General features: G+C 47.1%; 1 protein-coding gene across 2 annotated transcripts; it reads left to right on the top strand.

Annotated features, from left to right (window-relative positions):
* Positions 1-490: 490 nt before the first annotated feature.
* Fam53c (family with sequence similarity 53 member C) lies at positions 491-14,733 on the top strand. Of its 2 annotated transcripts, none has more exons than XM_076912833.1 (5): positions 491-768; positions 4,290-4,519; positions 4,871-4,928; positions 9,389-10,173; positions 11,678-14,733. In XM_076912833.1, the coding sequence occupies exons 2-5, from the start codon at positions 4,442-4,444 to the stop codon at positions 11,936-11,938; spliced, it is 1,182 nt and encodes a 393-aa protein (XP_076768948.1). In that variant the 5' UTR covers positions 491-768; positions 4,290-4,441; the 3' UTR covers positions 11,939-14,733. The 2 variants fall into 2 exon arrangements, with proteins under 2 accessions (XP_076768948.1, XP_034373890.1); XM_034517999.2 differs by lacking the exon at positions 491-768 and adding an exon at positions 1,060-1,221.
* Positions 14,734-15,036: the final 303 nt, after the last annotated feature.

The raw sequence follows: 15,036 nt of genomic DNA, 5'->3' as shown, positions 1-15,036 counted from the left end.
GCTACAACTGTAATAATGAAATGACTGGAATGACTACTTTCTAATCGATTAAAAAAGGAATCTAAAACTCTCTCCTACAGAGTGATCTGAGCATGAAAGCATTTAATGAAAACTTTTTTCTCAGCTGAGACCTCCAATTTACAGAAGAGCCAGGAGCCTCTATGGGCTTTCTTCCCTACCTAACACCAACATTCAGTCTTTTGATAAAGGATTTAAAACTTTGACTGAGGTGGGAGGTGGTGGTAGTGGTGCAGACTTAATAAAAAGGTGGTTTTCAGTTCCTGAAGAGGAAATACAGTTCTGTTGACATGGGTTCCTCATATGTCAGCTTCCTCCCTCCTTCTGTCTTAAGTGGTCCAGCCATAACCATCCTGCTCCACCCCCCTCCATACACCCCACAACTGAACCACCTATGATGTCATAATCACAATCCCATTACCTCATCCTGCTGGGAGGGGGCGGTAAGGAGGATAGGGAAGGGAGGGAGTGAACAGTCTCGGGCCCGCCTCAGCTTTACAAAGTGTTTTGGGTGAGAACAAATTACAGAGCAAGGGGACACAGGTCCGCAACCGTTATAAATCTCAGGTTTATGAAAGCTCCAGCAGATCCGGCAGCTAGAAGAGGGGCTCCGGGGACTCAGAGCAGGCCCTGACCGGCGTTTGGACTACATTTCCCAGCAGCCTTCACGCCGAGGATCAGTCCTTGCAGGGGGAAGGTGGGGGGGATGCTTACAGAAAGGTGGCTGTGTCGGAAGGGACAGGAGACCAGGTGAGGAGACTGTGGCCAATACTGTTTCGAGGCCTGAGTTGAGTCAGATAGTTCAGTTGGGAGGATGGTGTAATGGAAGGAGTGGGCAATGGCTTTGTTTACCTTTATCTGACATGGCTTCCCCTACGGGCTTCGTGATATGCTTCCAACTGGGCCTGTCCACTTTCTACGATATTTTGGAGGGGGTGATTAGTTAGTGATGAAACCATCCGGCCCCCAAACCACAGTTCTAGGCTCCTTTCCGACTGCGCTATTCTGAAAAAGATTGAGGGAGACACCACGTAGGGCTCGGGCCTCTTCGGGAGGTTCCGGGGGATTCTGCGAATAGACATGACTCCCCCGGCTCTCCTCAAAGGCCTGTTGGTTCTTGCCAGCGCCTTTTAAGGGCACCGTGGGGCGAACGGAGCGCTCAGAGCTGCTCCGGCCGCGGCCCAGGGAGCTGTAGGAGCCGCGGTAGGTAGCGGAGGGCAGGTGGTGCTGGGGCCTCGGGGCGGGCACCGCGACCGGCCCTCCCTCTCTCCCCTCCCCCAGTCCAGCCGCTGGTGCGGCGGAGCCTCGCAGGCCCTCTCGGCGGGAGAACACGGGACCCGGTGGGGGAGGGGGTGGCGGAGTGCATGTCCCAGACCCTCCCCATCCCCTGCGTCCTGAGTTCGCTTCCCGCGGTCAGATGGGGAACCAGAATGGAAAGAGGAGAGCGACAATCTCTCTGAGCAAACCTTGAAGTACCCCCCCCCGGGGGGGGGCCAGTAGATGCCCCATGCCCCACCCCGCGGGGACAGGCAGGGCAACAGAGGGAGAGGTTGAAGATTAGAGGGAGCCTAGTCGTTTGCTTTTTCGTCGCGGTGGGGGGATGGGTGCACCCCAGTTGTCACCCCCATCTTCACCAGAACCATATGGAAGAAGAGCATTCTAATACCCACTTACCTTTTTTTTTTTTGCATCTCCCTGCCTCGCTTATGTTTTCCTTCAGTTTCTCCCAGAGGTGTGGGACCAGGAGACCTGGGGGGGGGAATGCCCTCAGGGGATTTGTGACTTTCTTTTCCCCTGGCCTGACCCGATCTTAGGTTGTCCAGGTTTCAACACAACCTAAGTATCCCTGAAACACAAGTGTCAGAGGTTGCTTCCATCCAATAGGAATGGGGGGTCTAGTCATTATCTTAGGGGGGTTGTGGTGGAGGGAGATCCTGGGCTGAGAGTTAGGCCTGGTGGGGTTACGGGGAGGGCCGAGCGGCCTGCTTGCTCAAGTGAAGGGCTGAGCCTTCTGCCAGTAACGTTCAGCCGAGAAGTTTTAACTTGTTTAGTGAAATGTTGAGAGCTCTCTACCCTCAGATACACAAGATGGAAGGGGAAGGAAGGCCGCCAGAGAGGGCTTCTCACACTTTTCTAAATGTCTGCTTGAGAACGAGGAGGCCCCTTGCAGAGCTGGTTTGCCTTCTTTTGTGTCCTGGTTTGATTCCTTATGGCTTCCGTTCTGTTGCCCCTCTCAGCCTGGCCTGTTTTAGGAAACTCAGGCTGAGAGTATCAGTTGCGTGGTGGTGGTTGCATTGTTCCAATTACCGCTGTGTGTGGCCACATCCCAACAATTAAAATGCAGAAAAATAGAAAATCACCCTCTTCAGCTGCTCCTAGAGAGGGCTGGATGTTTGCTGTTTGTCCAAATGCCTCATGAAAAGCTTGAAAGTTTTTTCTCTCCCTGCTCCTCATGGCTGGTCAGAGTGGAGCCTGGGGTCTCTCTCGGGTAAAATCCTCCATTTAGGTTCTCTTCTTGTTCATTTTTGGGGGCAGAGTTAGAAAACGGGAGAAGAAGCGCTTCGAGCTTTTTAGCGTCTCCCACCAGAACACAGGGGAAGCAGCTGAAGGGAGGTCTCAGGAAGCTGGAACTTTGTTCAGAATGGTAGTGATAATTATGCCTGGAAACGATAGTTAACCATAGTGATGATTGACGGCTGCGCCTTCCTTCCAAAGAGCTCCATATACATCCTAAGGAACTTCTTTGTCATGTTCCTCTGAAGTGATACCCCTCTTTTTTGCAGGGGGTGGGCATCTCCAAAAGGTCACAGGAGGAAGGACCTTTAGGCTCCAACTTAGTGAGCCAAATGAAGGAGGTTGGCATCCAGCCAGAGATAGATGCAAAGCTTTCTTCATCTTTAATGGTACCACCTCTTTAGGCATACCAAGGCTTTGAAGAACAGCAGAGGGAGAGATAAGAAACAGCAATCTGTGTGAACTGTTTTATATAGGCCAGTTGGTAAGCTATTTTGATATTTCATGTGGCCTCATTCCCGTGACAGAGTAAGATCGTTATACCCATTTTACATATGGGTAAGCAGGAATGTTATATGGTTAGCCAAAATTGCCTGAGCAAATTGGATTAAGACTAGATGAAGGCCAGGCAGTGGTGGCGCACGCCTTTAATCCCAGCACTTGGGAGGCAGAGGCAGGTGGATTTCTGAGTTGGAGGCCAGCCTGGTCTACAGAGCTCCAGGACAGCCAGGGCTACACAGAGAAATCCTGTCTGGAAAAACAAAACAAAACAAAACAAAAAAAGACTAGGTGATGGTGGCAGCTTTTTCTCCTCCTCCCACCCCACCCCCCAACTGGCCTTCATGAACGGTTAAACTGGTTTCATCTCCCAAGTGCTGGATTACAGGTGTCTGCACAAGAGTTAGCCTTCTTGGTTGATTGTTCTGTGTACCACTACTCTGGTCTTGCCTGTTGGTCACTTATGGGAAGATGTAGAAGAAACATTGTTAACTTCCCCTCCCCTCTTCCTTTGAGCAAGGCCAAAAGCCCCTTTGGTAGGCAATTGTAAGAGGTTTAGAAGCTGCTCTCTGATAAAAATCAGTTTGCTTCAGTCTTAAGGAAGAGTCTTTATTAATTATATCCATGGTCTTCAAGTGGGATCATGAAAAAAAACTTGGTTGGATGGAGTCATGAGTTGTTTTTAATATCTGTAGAGTTGACATGTAATCACAACTCTCTGACTACCTGATCATTCCTTCTGATTGGATAAGAGACTAGCCAGCAGCATCTACCGGGAACTAGTGATGTATCAGCTGTTCATTTAAAATCTCTTCAGTCTGATCTGAAACCGAGAGCCCAGCCCTTGCTCCTCTCTCTGTACTAACCCCCTATGGTTTAGGAGAAGGTTTTCTTTCTTGGCTTTTGGCTGTAAGATAAAAAGAATATTGTGTTAATTCAGTATGGAAATAACCATTTGGGCATCTCTCTCATTGGAGCCGTTTTCTAAGAGGTGCTCCTAGTCTAGGTAGGCACAGCAGAACTTAAGCCAGGTTAGAAATGGTAAGTAGGTTTCACTTCACTTGCCAGCTCCAGTTTATTTTACTGGATATCTAGAGTGCCAAGTTCAGAGTGTTTCTGAGGCTCTCTTTAAGCTTACCAGGAAAGTGCTATGATCAATTAACAATGTCTGCAGAGGCCTGGTAGGGGCACTGTGGTATATGTGCCGTGCCTTCTCCATCTCTAATGTTACTTGGGGCTGACCCCTCTGTAATTGGCAGACGAAGCAGGCATGACTGGAGAGGGAGGTCCCAATGGTGCTAGAACGGTGCTGCAGTGGCAGAAGGTGGCTCATGAGTGAGATCCAGAAGAACGACAGGGAAGATATCCATCAATCGCTCCAAAGTGTGCAAGTCAAGTCCTGGGCAGAAACATGATAACCCTGATCACTGAGCAGCTACAGAAGCAGACTCTGGATGAGCTGAAATGCACGAGATTCAGCATCAGTCTGGTAAAGACCAGTATTTCTGCTTCTTCATCATCTTCCCCTTTTTTCTAGAGGCTGTTGCTATGATTTTACCCATGTTCTGTGTTGTATGAAATGTGTTTGTACTAGAAAAGCCCACTAACTGCTCAAAACCCAGCCCAAAAGGAAAGGGCAGGGATGTTAACACTTGGGTGAAAGGGCTTTGTGATGTTTGAGGTGTGGCTTGTTTCTCATCAACTTGGGAAGACAATAGGAAGAGAACAACATAGGAATCTCATATCCTGGTAGCCCATGAATTATAGAAAGAATGTAAGAGGTCACTCTAGAAATGTCCTTGTCCTGAACCCAAATAATGATGGATGATCTCTCTCTTAGCCTTTGCCTGATCATGCAGACATACCCAACTGTGGGGACCCTTTCCAGCTTGTGTCTGGTAAGGAATCTGTGCTTTCTATATACTATATGTTTGTTTGTGCTTCTGTACACACGTCTTTCGTTAGTTAGTGACCAGACCTGATTAGCCTAGCTCTAGTTTTTGTGATAGTCTTTTTGTTTTATTTTGTTATGCTTTGTTTTGTTTTGTTTAGAGACAGGGTCTTTCTATGTAGATTAGGCTGGCCTTGAGTTATTGAGATCTCCTGCCTCTTCCTCCAGAGTGCTAGTATTAAAGGTGTCCAGCCTTCATACCAGCTTGGGGTTTTTTTTTGCTTTGTGTTTTTCAAGACATTTTCTCTGTCTAGCATTGGCTGTCTTAGAACATGCTTGGTAGACCAAGCTGGCTCTGCCTCTCAAGTGCCGGGATTAAAGGTGTGCACCACCACCACCTGGCCAGCAGCTTGTTTTGATGTTGTTTTGTTTTTTAATCTTTTCTTTTTGCCAACTTCTGAGAGTACTATTTATCTTTACTGTCCTGTAGGAAAATCATTTGTTAGTTTGTTCTTTTGTATTTAAGGCAGAATCTCGTAGCCCAGGCTGACCTAGAACTCTTTAACAGCATTGATACTGAGTACTAGGTTACAGTGTGAGCCCAGAACAGTTTAACTTCTCTAATCTAATTGCTTTGAAGAGGTAATACATTTACATAGTTTAAAAATAGCGAAAATCTTACATTGACAAAAGTCACCCTCTTGTGTTTCCAGTCCCCTTAGTGCCTAGCTCTTCTCTAAAAGTAACTTCTGAAAGCAGTGAAGGGCACCTGGCTGGCATGTGAAGCCCTTCCTTGGCTCTTATGAACTGTGTATGGGGGCATGGACGGGTAACATCTATTACTAGGTTTTTTTTTAAATTTATTATATAAAATGTATGTACAGGTGTGCTACAGTGTATGGAGGTCAGAGGACAATTTGTAGGAATCAGTTCTCTCCCACCATGTGGGTCCCAGGGATGATTGAACTCAAGACATTAGACCTGGCTGAAGCATTCACCCCTTGAGCCATCTTGTTGACCTATAAGTTTCTTTTTTTTTCTTTTTACACTGGTAGGATGGGGTGGGTGGGCTGTGTATGCACACAAATGCAGAGTGTGTATGCCGAGGAGAGAGGACAGCCTGTGAGAGCTGGTTTTCTTTCTACCAAATAGCTTCTAGGGATTGGGGATCTAACTCAAGTGATCAGCCTTGACAGCAAGTACATTGGTCGTTGAGACTTCTTGCTTAGGTTCTGTTAACTAGTCCCTTATACACACCTCCAACTGGAATTTTTTTCTTCGTGGTAGTACTTGAGATTGAACCTAGGGCTAAGACATATTAAGCAAGCACTCTATTATGGGACTGCATCTCCAATTCTCCTTACTTTGTTTTGAACATGCTATGTACTTGAGGCTGGTGTTGAATTCCTGATCTTCTGCCTCCACCTCCTCAGTACAGGGATTACAGGTGTGTGCCACTGTGGCTGGCTTAATTTTTTATTTTGAAATAGGGGTTTTGTTTTGTTTTAATTTTGCAGACTGGCTTTGAATTTGTAACCACCTGCCTCAGCCTGAGGGATTATAAGTCTATGGCACCAGGCCTAGCTTAGAATCTCTAGTTTTTAAAATTAGACTTATAGAAGGACAGGATATGTGTGTCCTATGGCCTGTGGGGGTCAGGTTGGTTCTTTCCTTCACTGTGTGTGTCTCAGGGATAAACTCAGGCCATCAGGCTTAGCAGCATGGCCACTGGCCCCGGGTATGTATGTACGAGTAGAAGCAAATATTACTCTAGCTTCATTATTACTTTTTTGGCACAGGAAGTTTTCTACTAGTCTGCGTTTCATTAAAGTTCACTGCACTATGAATCTGCATTAGTTTACTTAACTCCCTGTGAATATGAATGTGGGCAGTCTGCAGTCTTCTAGTTTGGGGTTGTATGTGCATGTGTATGTATGGATTCGAAAACAAGCACTGAGGCCAGAGCAGGACTCCAGATGTTCTGCTCCATCCCTCTACCTTATTCCTATGAGACAGTCTTTGATTGACCCTGGAGGTAGGCTGGCAGCCAGCAAGCCTGTCTCCACCTTACAGACTTACATTTTTGATATGTGAAAATATATCTGAAATGTCAGTTCCTCGATTATGAATTAATTCAAGGCCTGTGGTCATGAGCTAAGACAAGCCGAAGCTCTTGAGCCCACATTGCTGCGCTGCCACATCCCCTTTCCTGAGCGCCTGGCAAGAGAGGTGAGTGGGCAAAAGCCACCACAGTCGTTCTTTCTCTGAAGCACTGTTGAAAGCCAGGTATTACATCATGAGGACCCATGAGCCCTGCCTTAGGAAGGTTAGTAAGGTGACATCAAGTCTCACTTCATATAACTTTGATTTATACCTTTTCTAGAGAATTCTTGAAAGAACTTGAAATAGGGAAAATACTTCCCTCTTTTCCCTATTTGAGGCCAGTTTAGATTACATCAGACCCTGTCTCAAAGAAGGTCACAATTTGGGGACCTCGGAGGATGGCTCAGTTGGCAAAGCGCTTGCATTGTAAGCTTTTGGATTTGTTTGGGGTCCCCAGCATCCATATAAAGCCTGATACGGTGGCAGTCTATAATTCTAGTACCTTAGTACCTCCAGAGGTAGAGACAAGTTGGCCAGCCAGCCTGGCCAAATTGATGAGCAACAGATTCAGTGAGAGTCCCTATCTCAAAAAAAAAAAAAAAAAGAGGTAACAGGTGAACAGGTGGGAGGTCATAAAGCACTTGGTGGCCTCAGTTTCGTCCATAGCAACCACTTGGTGAAAGGAGAGACATTTCCCCAAGTTGTCCTCTGACCTTCACATACATGATTGTGATGTTAGCGTACATAACACTTGCATATACTGATAAATAAATGTAATGTAAAAAAATAAAATGAGGTGGACATTGACTGAGCGGGACATCAGACGTTGACCTCTGGCTCACCATGTGTGGGCTCTTGTTCATACCCACATGAACATGTACACACATGCATAAAAATGTGCACGCACACTCCAGAAGTTGCAGTTCTAGTTAGAATGAAGTAAAGATCATTCCTTTTGGCCCATTTCCTTTTCTTTTGGTTTCCTTACCTTTGGCAGGTAAGTTTGGGAGTTTGCCTCATGTTATTTATGTAGCCCAGGTTGGCCTCAATTTAATATGTAGTTGACAATTACTGTGAACTCCTTAGTTTTTTACCTTCATCTCTGTGGATTCCTGGATTATAGGCCTGAGCCCTACCTAGCTTGGTCCTCCAATGTGTTTGGCTTTAAAAGAAGGCCTCAAGCCAGGCAGTGTGGTGCACACCTTTAATCCCAGCACTTGGGAGTCAGAAGTAGGTAGATCTCTGAGTTCAAGGCCAGCCAGGTTTGCATAGTAAGTTTTAAGACAATAAGAGCTATATAGTAATATATAGTCTCAAAAAAATTTTTTTTTCAAAAATGTATAATGAAGGCTTAAGGAGACGGGAACCAGAGCATATGTGCAAACCAAAACAGAGGGACAAAGGCAGCCCAGAGGTTTAGGGTTTCTCAAGCACACGTTCTGCCATCAGACCCACAAACATCCCATTGCCTTTTCTAGGAATGACAGTGATTGCCTACCCCGCTTGATTACTTCTCCAGACAGCACTGCCTGTCTTACCCCTGAAGACACAGAAGAAAGGGAAAGGGCCAGAGGAGAGCATAGGCCTGGTTTTCAGAGTTCAGGCTGGGAGCAAGGAGGGTTAGGTAGAGCTAGGACTTTGGGGGGTTGCGTGGAAATAGACACAGATATACATGTTTGTTTGTTTGTTTGTTTGTTTGTTTTGAATTTTTGGTTTTGGTTTTTGGGTTTTTGTTTTTGTTTTTGTTTTTTTTGAGACAGGGTTTCTTAGTGTAGTCAGAGCTGTCCTGGAACTCACTCTGTAGACCAGGCTGGCCTTGAACTCAGAGATCCACCTGCCTCTGCCTCCCAAGTGCTGGGATTTAGAGGCATTGCACTATCACCTCACAGCTCATAGGGGTTTATGATGGTCTTTTTGAGAGGGAGTGGCAGACAGTGGGTTCTTAGGCTGAAGGTAGGTAGCATAGTGTAGTCAAGTTTAGATCCTGGTTCTTTACTTTTTTATTTTTAAAGATTTTTTTTTTTTTTTTTTTTTTATGTATATGAGTACACTAGCTGTCAGACACACCAGAAGAGAACATCAGACCCCATTACAGATGGTTGTGAGCCACCATGTGGTTGCTGGGAATTGAACTCCGGACCTCTGGAAGAGCAGTCAGTGCTCTTAACTGCTGAGTCATCCCTCCAGCCCTAGATCCTGTTTTATTCCTTTAATAGCTGTGCCTGTCAACCTCGGACAAGCGCAGTCATAGTACTTCCTTCACGGAGACTTGTGAAACCACATGAAGTATTCATTACATTCTGTGGTACAGAAACTCTTAGAATGTGTTAGCCATTAACACTTTTCGTTATGAATGCCTTTCAGAAGGTGCTTCCTGGAGGGGCCTGCCCCACTGTTCCTGTGCTGAGTTCCAGGACAGCCTCAACTTCAGCTACCATCCCTCAGGCCTAAGCCTGCATCTCAGACCACCCAGTCGGGGAAACTCCCCACAGGAGCAGCCCCTCTCCCAAGTACTGAGCCCTGAACCCCCAGACCCAGAGAAGCTTCCTGTGCCCCCTGCCCCTCCATCCAAGAGGCACTGCCGCTCACTCTCGGTGCCTGTGGACCTGTCTCGCTGGCAGCCAGTGTGGCGGCCCGCCCCCTCCAAGCTGTGGACTCCCATCAAGCACCGGGGCAATGCTGGAGGGGGTGGGCCGCAGGTGCCTCACCAGAGCCCTCCAAATCGGGTCTCCAGCCTCAGGTTCCTCCAAGCTCCCAGTGCCTCTTCTCAGTGTGCCCCAGCTCACAGACCCTACAGCCCTCCTTTCTTCAGCCTGGCCCTGGCCCAAGATTCCTCTCAACCCTGTGCCACCTCCCCTCAGAGTGGTTCTTGGGAGAGTGATGCTGAGTCCCTGTCACCCTGCCCACCCCAGCGCCGCTTCTCCCTGTCACCCAGCCTGGGCCCACAGGCAAGCCGCTTCCTGCCCTCTGCCCGGAGCTCCCCTGCATCTTCCCCAGAGCTGCCCTGGAGACCCCGAGGTCTCCGCAACCTTCCCCGAAGCCGCTCACAGCCTTGTGATCTGGATGCCCGCAAAACTGGTGTCAAGCGGCGTCATGAGGAGGACTCCCGGCGCCTGCGGCCTTCTTTGGACTTTGACAAGATGAATCAGGTAGGACTGGTAGACCAGAAACTGTTTAAACATCTCCTAGTTCCATACCTTCTGGCAAGGTGTCCCTGGGAACTCTTCTATCTAGAGTTTATACAAGAAAACCATCCTGGAACTATTGAATTGGGAGAGTCTTCTCCCTGTCAAGTTAGTCCTTGGTATTCTAAAGAAACTAGGCTGAGGCATTAACCCTTCAGACAGGGATTTCTAATTGTCCTGCCAGAGACACTTTGCCTCTTCTCTGAGAGAGGAATAGAACCTTATTCTAAACCACAGAATTCCTGTCCTCGGTGCCTGCTCTGTGTGCTCAGGGCTGGTTTTGCTCCCTGGCTTCACTGCCTCATGTAAGCCTTTGGGAGCTTAAGCAAGTTCAACGGGCACTTCCCTAAGTCCTGAGCTGAGAGCAGTTGTGTGCACTTGTCCACTTTTCTCATAGTTGTCCTTCTAGATCTCTTGGTCATAGGGCTTTAAAGGAGTTTGTTGTTTTAGTCATCCAGCCCTTCAGGAATCATTCATGGCAAAATCTATGTACTTGAGTCTGCTTGAGCACTGGCAGACAAGAGTGGCCAGATAAGCCAATGGTGTTGTTGCCTGCATTGGAGCTTATAAATGAGGGGGTTTTGGTGTTTTGGTTTTTGGTGTTTTGTTTGTTTGTTTGTTTGTTTGTTTTTTGATAAGGTCTTTCATTTAGCCCCGAGGCTGGCTTTAGCTTCCTGAGCTATGAGATCTCAGATAACACCATGCCCCATCATGACTCTTAGCTCTATTCTTTTCTGTGGCGCTTGTGAGTGAGTGAACCTATGTCTTAGGCATGCTTTGCCACTGGGTTAGTAATCTTTGCTCCCCAAACTTCTGCTCACTGTTGCTTTGGTTTAGTTTTTTGAGACAGGATCCCAAAGTGCACTGTGCACACAGACTGCTCTTGAACTTGCAGAGATCGGCCTGTGTCTGCCTCCCAGCTGCTGAGGACTGGGAGGGAGGTGGTGGTGCAGGCCTTTCATCCTGCTGAGTGAGGCAGAGGCAGGCGAAGGTCTGTAACTTTAAGACCAGCCTGGCATACAGAACAAGTCCTAGGACAGCCAAGGCTACAGAGAGAACTCTGTTTTAAAAAACAAAACAAACTAAAACAAAAAGATGGGAAGTGGAGTTCGTTCCCCAGAGATGAACATGTAATGTAAATGTTCCACATTTTATGATTTGGAACTTTACCTAAAGCCGAGAAGTTCAAGTGTAACTGAGATGGAAGGCCAGGAGAGATGGCTCAGTGGTAAGAACGTAGGCTGTGCCTCCAAAGAACCTGAATTTCATTTTCAGCACCTACATAGTGGCTAACTGTCTCGAAGGCCAGTTCCAGAGGATTTGATGCCTTCTAATGCCCTCTACAAGCACATGGAGTACACACATGCAGGCAGAACACTCATACACATAAAATAGAAAATCTATGTTTTGTTTGTTTGTTTTAAGTTACTTTGGAAAATTACTATATTTGTTTTAACTTTGTTGACAGAAACCATACTCAGGAGGTCCCTGTCTCCAAGAAACAGCCCGAGAAGAAGGCAGCAGCGTCTCTCCACCATGGTTCATGGCCTGTAGTCCCCCACCTCTCTCTGCTTCCTGCAGTCCCGTTGAGGGTTCATCCCAGGTGCTGAGTGAAAGTGAAGAAGAGGAAGAGGGGTCTGTGCGGTGGGAACGGCAGGCGATGAGCAAGCGGACATTGTGCCAGCAGGACTTTGGGGACCTGGACCTGAATCTGATTGAAGAAAACTAAACGTGAGAGGCTGCTTCCTGGCCCGCGCAGACTGTCTAATGGCTACTAACACGTGTGAAGGCCTCAAGGCTGAGGGCCCAGCCTGGGAATGGGGATGAGTGGAGGGCTCCGACTCAGGGCAGCCCAAGTCTTCCTGCTCCAGCAAACTCCACCATGCCAAGAGACTGGCCGGGACAAGATAAACGGACCTGGTGGCGGGAGGGACAGCCCCAGAGCAGACCCTCCCCATGGCGGCCCTGAGTGTGAGTATCCCTGCCACTGAGAGCAATGGGCAGGGAAGGAAGGGGTCTGCTGACCCCAGCTCGGGGAATTTCACTAGCCCCTTTGCTTCAAAGGGCACTTGTGTCTTAGAATTTGGCCAGGGTGGGGGGGTTCAGTCAGCCTCCTCGGAGAAATTGTGTGAGTGTGTGTGTGTGTGTGCATGGGTGTGTACTTGAGGAAAGGTGTGTTTGTATACCCTTAGGGAAGGAAGGCAGTTGCTCCCTTAACAGCAGAGCATCAAGATGCCCCCAGAATCTTGTTTTTTTTGTTTGTTTGTTTGTTTGTTTTCTTAATATAACATTGGGCTTGTTCAAGGTGTCAAGAGGAGAGAGCTTTTTTTTTTTTTTTTTTTTTCTTTTCTTTTTTTTTTTTTTCTTTTTTCTTTTTCTTTTTGTTTTTGGTCTTAATAGCTCTGGAGCCAGGCTTTTAAGTTCATAGCATCACTGCTCTGCAAATGTTTCTGTTTGGGGTCTAGCAGAATCTTTTGAGTACTGTGATTTCAGCTAATGGTCTTTTCCTAAGTCCCACCCTCTCCCACTAGATGAATCTAGCATTGAGGACTTGTGAGGCAGTCACCACACTCACTGTTTTCATCAGATTGTCTAAGCTGTATGCAGCCTGCCTCTCGTTCTCTGAGAAGGTACAGATGTACAACTGAGGCAGAGTTGGGAGCTCCAGCTCTCTTCTTTACCAAGGGGACCTTTCCTTTTCTGATCTCACCAGTCAGAGACAAAATTGATCTCTAGAATATTTGAGGCAGACCACCAGCAGGAGTAGTGACATTTATTCTCCACAAGTTCTTGAGGCCACCCCCAGCACTGCCTTTTGGAAGCTGGCTGTAGGGAAACTTAAAAGATGTAGGCCCAGTGTCTTTCTGATCTGCTTGAAAAAGAGGAAGGGTGTTCAGCATTTAATAGTTTGCTTGTCTTCCACTCTTGCCAGGAAATGTTTATTTGCCTCTAATTGGCCCTGAGAGACCATAGAGAGGCTGGGGCTCACTGAGGGATTGGCTGGGGATGTATAAAGCAGAGGCTATGAGAAGCAGCTGGGCGTTTGTTGTTGTTGGATTGAATTTCTTTTTTTGTTTCTTACCTACAATCAGCCAGTGCAGCAGATCCCAGTGGCTAGAGTGATGGACTTAAAGATTGCAGATGACCTTGGTAGGGTTGGCACCTGTGGGCATGCATATAGAAGCTGCCACTATTGTAGTCCTTGAGGCTCTATTTAGAACACCCCGTATAATGGAATTGGACCTGCCCTTCCCATTTATTATAGGGCATTTTTCTGTTCAATTTCCATCGTGTCTTAAGGCCCAGTTCCTAACGTTACTGAAGACAACCAACGTCATGTTCTTTCTTCCTTGTGGAATTGAGCCTGATGGTTAATGTCTCCCATATGTTAATAGGAATGCTATTGAGGCTTCAGACTCTTTGCCTCCTCCACTTCAGGGGAGGTAGCCATGTCTTCTTAAACCTGTGGCCCTCAGAGGTTCTACCTTTCCAAGGCTCCTCCCTATCTCCTGGCTAGTTACCACATCTTACCACTGGGCTACCGGTCTCTAAGGGCCTAAGAGAGACTCTCTTGAGAATCCAGGGAAACTGAGCCCAGGAGTTATCGTAGGTTTCATCTTTCCCTGGTTCTCCTTCTTTGGTCCATAATTTCCCTGGTGCCAGCTTCTTTTCCACCTGGGGCATCCTCATCCCCTGGGCCTTCTGCTGCAGATGGCAGTGTCAGCCTCCAACAGGTCACTGGCAGTGCCAATGGGGGTCTCTGTAGGCCCTAAGTTTAAGTGGCAGGCAGTAATCCTGCCTCCAACCTGGCTTTCCCAAAGCCCTTAGGTCACCTCCCTTAGGGAAGGGCCTACAATTGTCATATTTTAATTCCATTACTTTAAGTCTGGAATGTTAAACTAGGCAGAACTATTATCTTGCTTCCCAGTTTAAATGCTCTGGCCCTGGAACAAGCCTTTTGAAGACGTGAATCATTTGTTTTACACAGTAGATCTGTTACAACAGTTCTGTGTAAACCAAACACTATTTTTTAATGCATTTGGGCTGCTGACCATGTAAAAGCAGCCTATGATTGCTTCTTTTGTAAATCAAGCGACCTCCCTCTACTTTAGCCAGTCTCATTATTTGAGTTTTCACACATTGGGCTTACCCAGAGTGGAGCACACCTCCAGGGCTTGTGGCTGATGCTGTGTAGATGTCTGCATCTGTGCTGCGTGTGTGGTGTGGCTGGCCAGCAGGTGAGTATTGCTGTGTGTGTGAGCGAAGCCACTCCCAGGCTGATGCTCTCCTGTGCCCGCTGACTGCCCAATGGCAGCTCCAGCTGCCCTTCATTCCCACCTGCTGCCAAAGTCCCTGTGCTAATGGGATTACAGAAACAAAAAGTGGAAAAAAATTTTCGTAAACTTTGTTTTATATTAAAAAAAAAAATCCATAAGTCTGTGTGTGTTAAAACATGAGGTTCTGCCTCTGTGGCTGTGTTTGAAAAAATAAAGTTTTATTAGAATAATCCATTTTCCCAAGCAACCTTGTGTACTATAGTGTCTTTTTCCCTTACGTGTACACACATGTGTGCATGAGCACACACACAGAAACACACAAAGAGGGAGAGGAAGAAAAAACAGTGAAGGTCACTTCCTTTCAAGGCCAGGCCATTCCAAAAGGGCAGTATCTGGTCATTAGACCCTTTTTGTCAGACCCTGTTTTCTGGGGTTCTGTCAATATGGCTTGGTCCCTGATTCCCTGGTACTTAACACACATTGTCTTTTCTGACATCATTCCCTTTTTCAGCTAGTTAAAATCAAGTACTAATACATTCCACTTCCCTGA

The sequence above is a fragment of the Arvicanthis niloticus genome, chromosome 14 (assembly GCF_011762505.2).
Source record: "Arvicanthis niloticus isolate mArvNil1 chromosome 14, mArvNil1.pat.X, whole genome shotgun sequence".
NCBI classification, from domain to species: Eukaryota; Metazoa; Chordata; class Mammalia; order Rodentia; family Muridae; genus Arvicanthis; species Arvicanthis niloticus.
This window is presented reverse-complemented; position numbering and strand designations above follow the sequence as displayed.

Coding starts and splice junctions, on each gene's coding strand:
- Fam53c (XM_076912833.1), top strand. CDS start 4,442: ATGATAACCCTGATCACTGAGCAGCTACAGAAGCAGACTCTGGATGAG. Junction 4,929..9,388: donor CCCTTTCCAGCTTGTGTCTG/GTAAGGAATCTG, acceptor AATGCCTTTCAG/AAGGTGCTTCCTGGAGGGGC. Junction 10,174..11,677: donor ACTTTGACAAGATGAATCAG/GTAGGACTGGTA, acceptor CTTTGTTGACAG/AAACCATACTCAGGAGGTCC.